At 41.4% G+C, this 1,336-nt stretch overlaps 1 protein-coding gene across 1 annotated transcript; it reads right to left on the reverse strand.

The window, feature by feature from the left end:
• Positions 1 to 310: 310 nt before the first annotated feature.
• LOC113473051 (diacylglycerol kinase eta-like) lies at positions 311 to 1,223 on the reverse strand (the record flags this gene model as incomplete). The annotated part of the gene is made up of 2 exons (XM_026832816.1): positions 311 to 508; positions 1,078 to 1,223. Coding segments are annotated over 2 exons (344 nt in total), but the record flags the coding sequence as incomplete, so codon positions are not given.
• Between the last annotated feature and the right edge of the window lie 113 nt (positions 1,224 to 1,336).

The following is a 1,336-nucleotide window of genomic DNA, read 5'->3' on the forward strand; positions in this document are numbered from 1 at the left end:
TGTTCATTTCTCGGCAAAGTCACAACTTTTGGGTCGGTATTGCGTTTTTTTCTTTTGGTGGATATTCGCTATATTTTTTTACACATTTTCATTCGTCTTTCCCCCCAACTTGCTTTTTTTTAAAACATTTTCAATCGTATTTTTCTCCAACTTACTTGGCAGTGTGTATAATCTTCTCCAACTTACTTGGCAGTGTGTATAATCTTCTCCAACTTACTTGGCAGTCTGTATAATCTTCTCCAACTTACTTGGCAGTCTGTATAATCTTCTCCAACTTACTTGGCAGTGTGTATAATCTTCTCCAACTTACTTGGCAGTGTGTATAATCTCTTCCTTATCATCACTTATCAATATCTTGGTCAGATGGTTGGTCACTCTCTCCTCATAGGTTAGTAGAGATTCATTGGGATCAGGAGGACTGGTCACTCCAGTGCTACTGGTGGTGTTGAGCGTAATCTTACTGCCGTCTGCTGTGCTGATACTGCGCTCGAATGTCATGATACTCCATCTAAGAGAAAAATGAACGGGACTTTAATGGACCTGCTGGCGAAAAGGTCCTCTTTAGTCCTAAATACTAGCCAGCAGGTCTCCGTGGCTTAGTGTGTATCACACTAGGCTTGCACGCCAGAGGTCCCAGGTTCGATTCCCGACGAGGTCAAATTTTTTTTCGGCTCTGTGTTTGCAGTTCGGGGTGCACTCAGTCTCGTAAGGACAATTCTGTAGCTACTTTATTTGAGTAGCCACCAGTGGTGGTACAACCAGTGTAAAACGATTATTGAAATATGGAAATTGATTCTAAAGGAGGCACTTGGTAATGGTGTGATATCCATAAAAATTCGTGATCATTACGATTACTATACCTTAGTGTGAGCCTAGTTACCTCGAAAAGTAAAGCGTCTGCTTTGTAGGGTAAGCACTAGGTCCCAGAACATCTGGCTTTTTCCTAAGGACAGGCTTCTCTCTTCGATTTCGGGACAATAAAACCTCAATAGTAACAGTTCCCTCTATCAAACCGCTTAAAATAAGGAAGGTAAAATTCTCTTACGAAACATTTACGAGGAAGTGGTGTGACATTACCTGTCGAGAATTTTGGTGCTCGCCTTTTCATATTTCTCCAGGAGTTGAGGAAGATGTGTGTCGTCATCGCACGAGGCTCCCCAGCCTAACACCCGGGCTAAATCATTGCCTGTGCCCAGGGGAAGCACTCCTATCTGACATTGCTTCTGTAAAAGAGAGAAAAATCATCTAGTTATTTATTGGTGAACTGAAATTTATTTACAAATATTTAACGATTGCAAATATTTTAACGGGTTACTTTCTGGTGTTCTCGTGTTGA

The sequence above is a fragment of the Diaphorina citri genome, unplaced genomic scaffold (assembly GCF_000475195.1).
Source record: "Diaphorina citri unplaced genomic scaffold, Diaci psyllid genome assembly version 1.1 scaffold13503, whole genome shotgun sequence".
NCBI lineage: Eukaryota > Metazoa > Arthropoda > Insecta > Hemiptera > Psyllidae > Diaphorina > Diaphorina citri.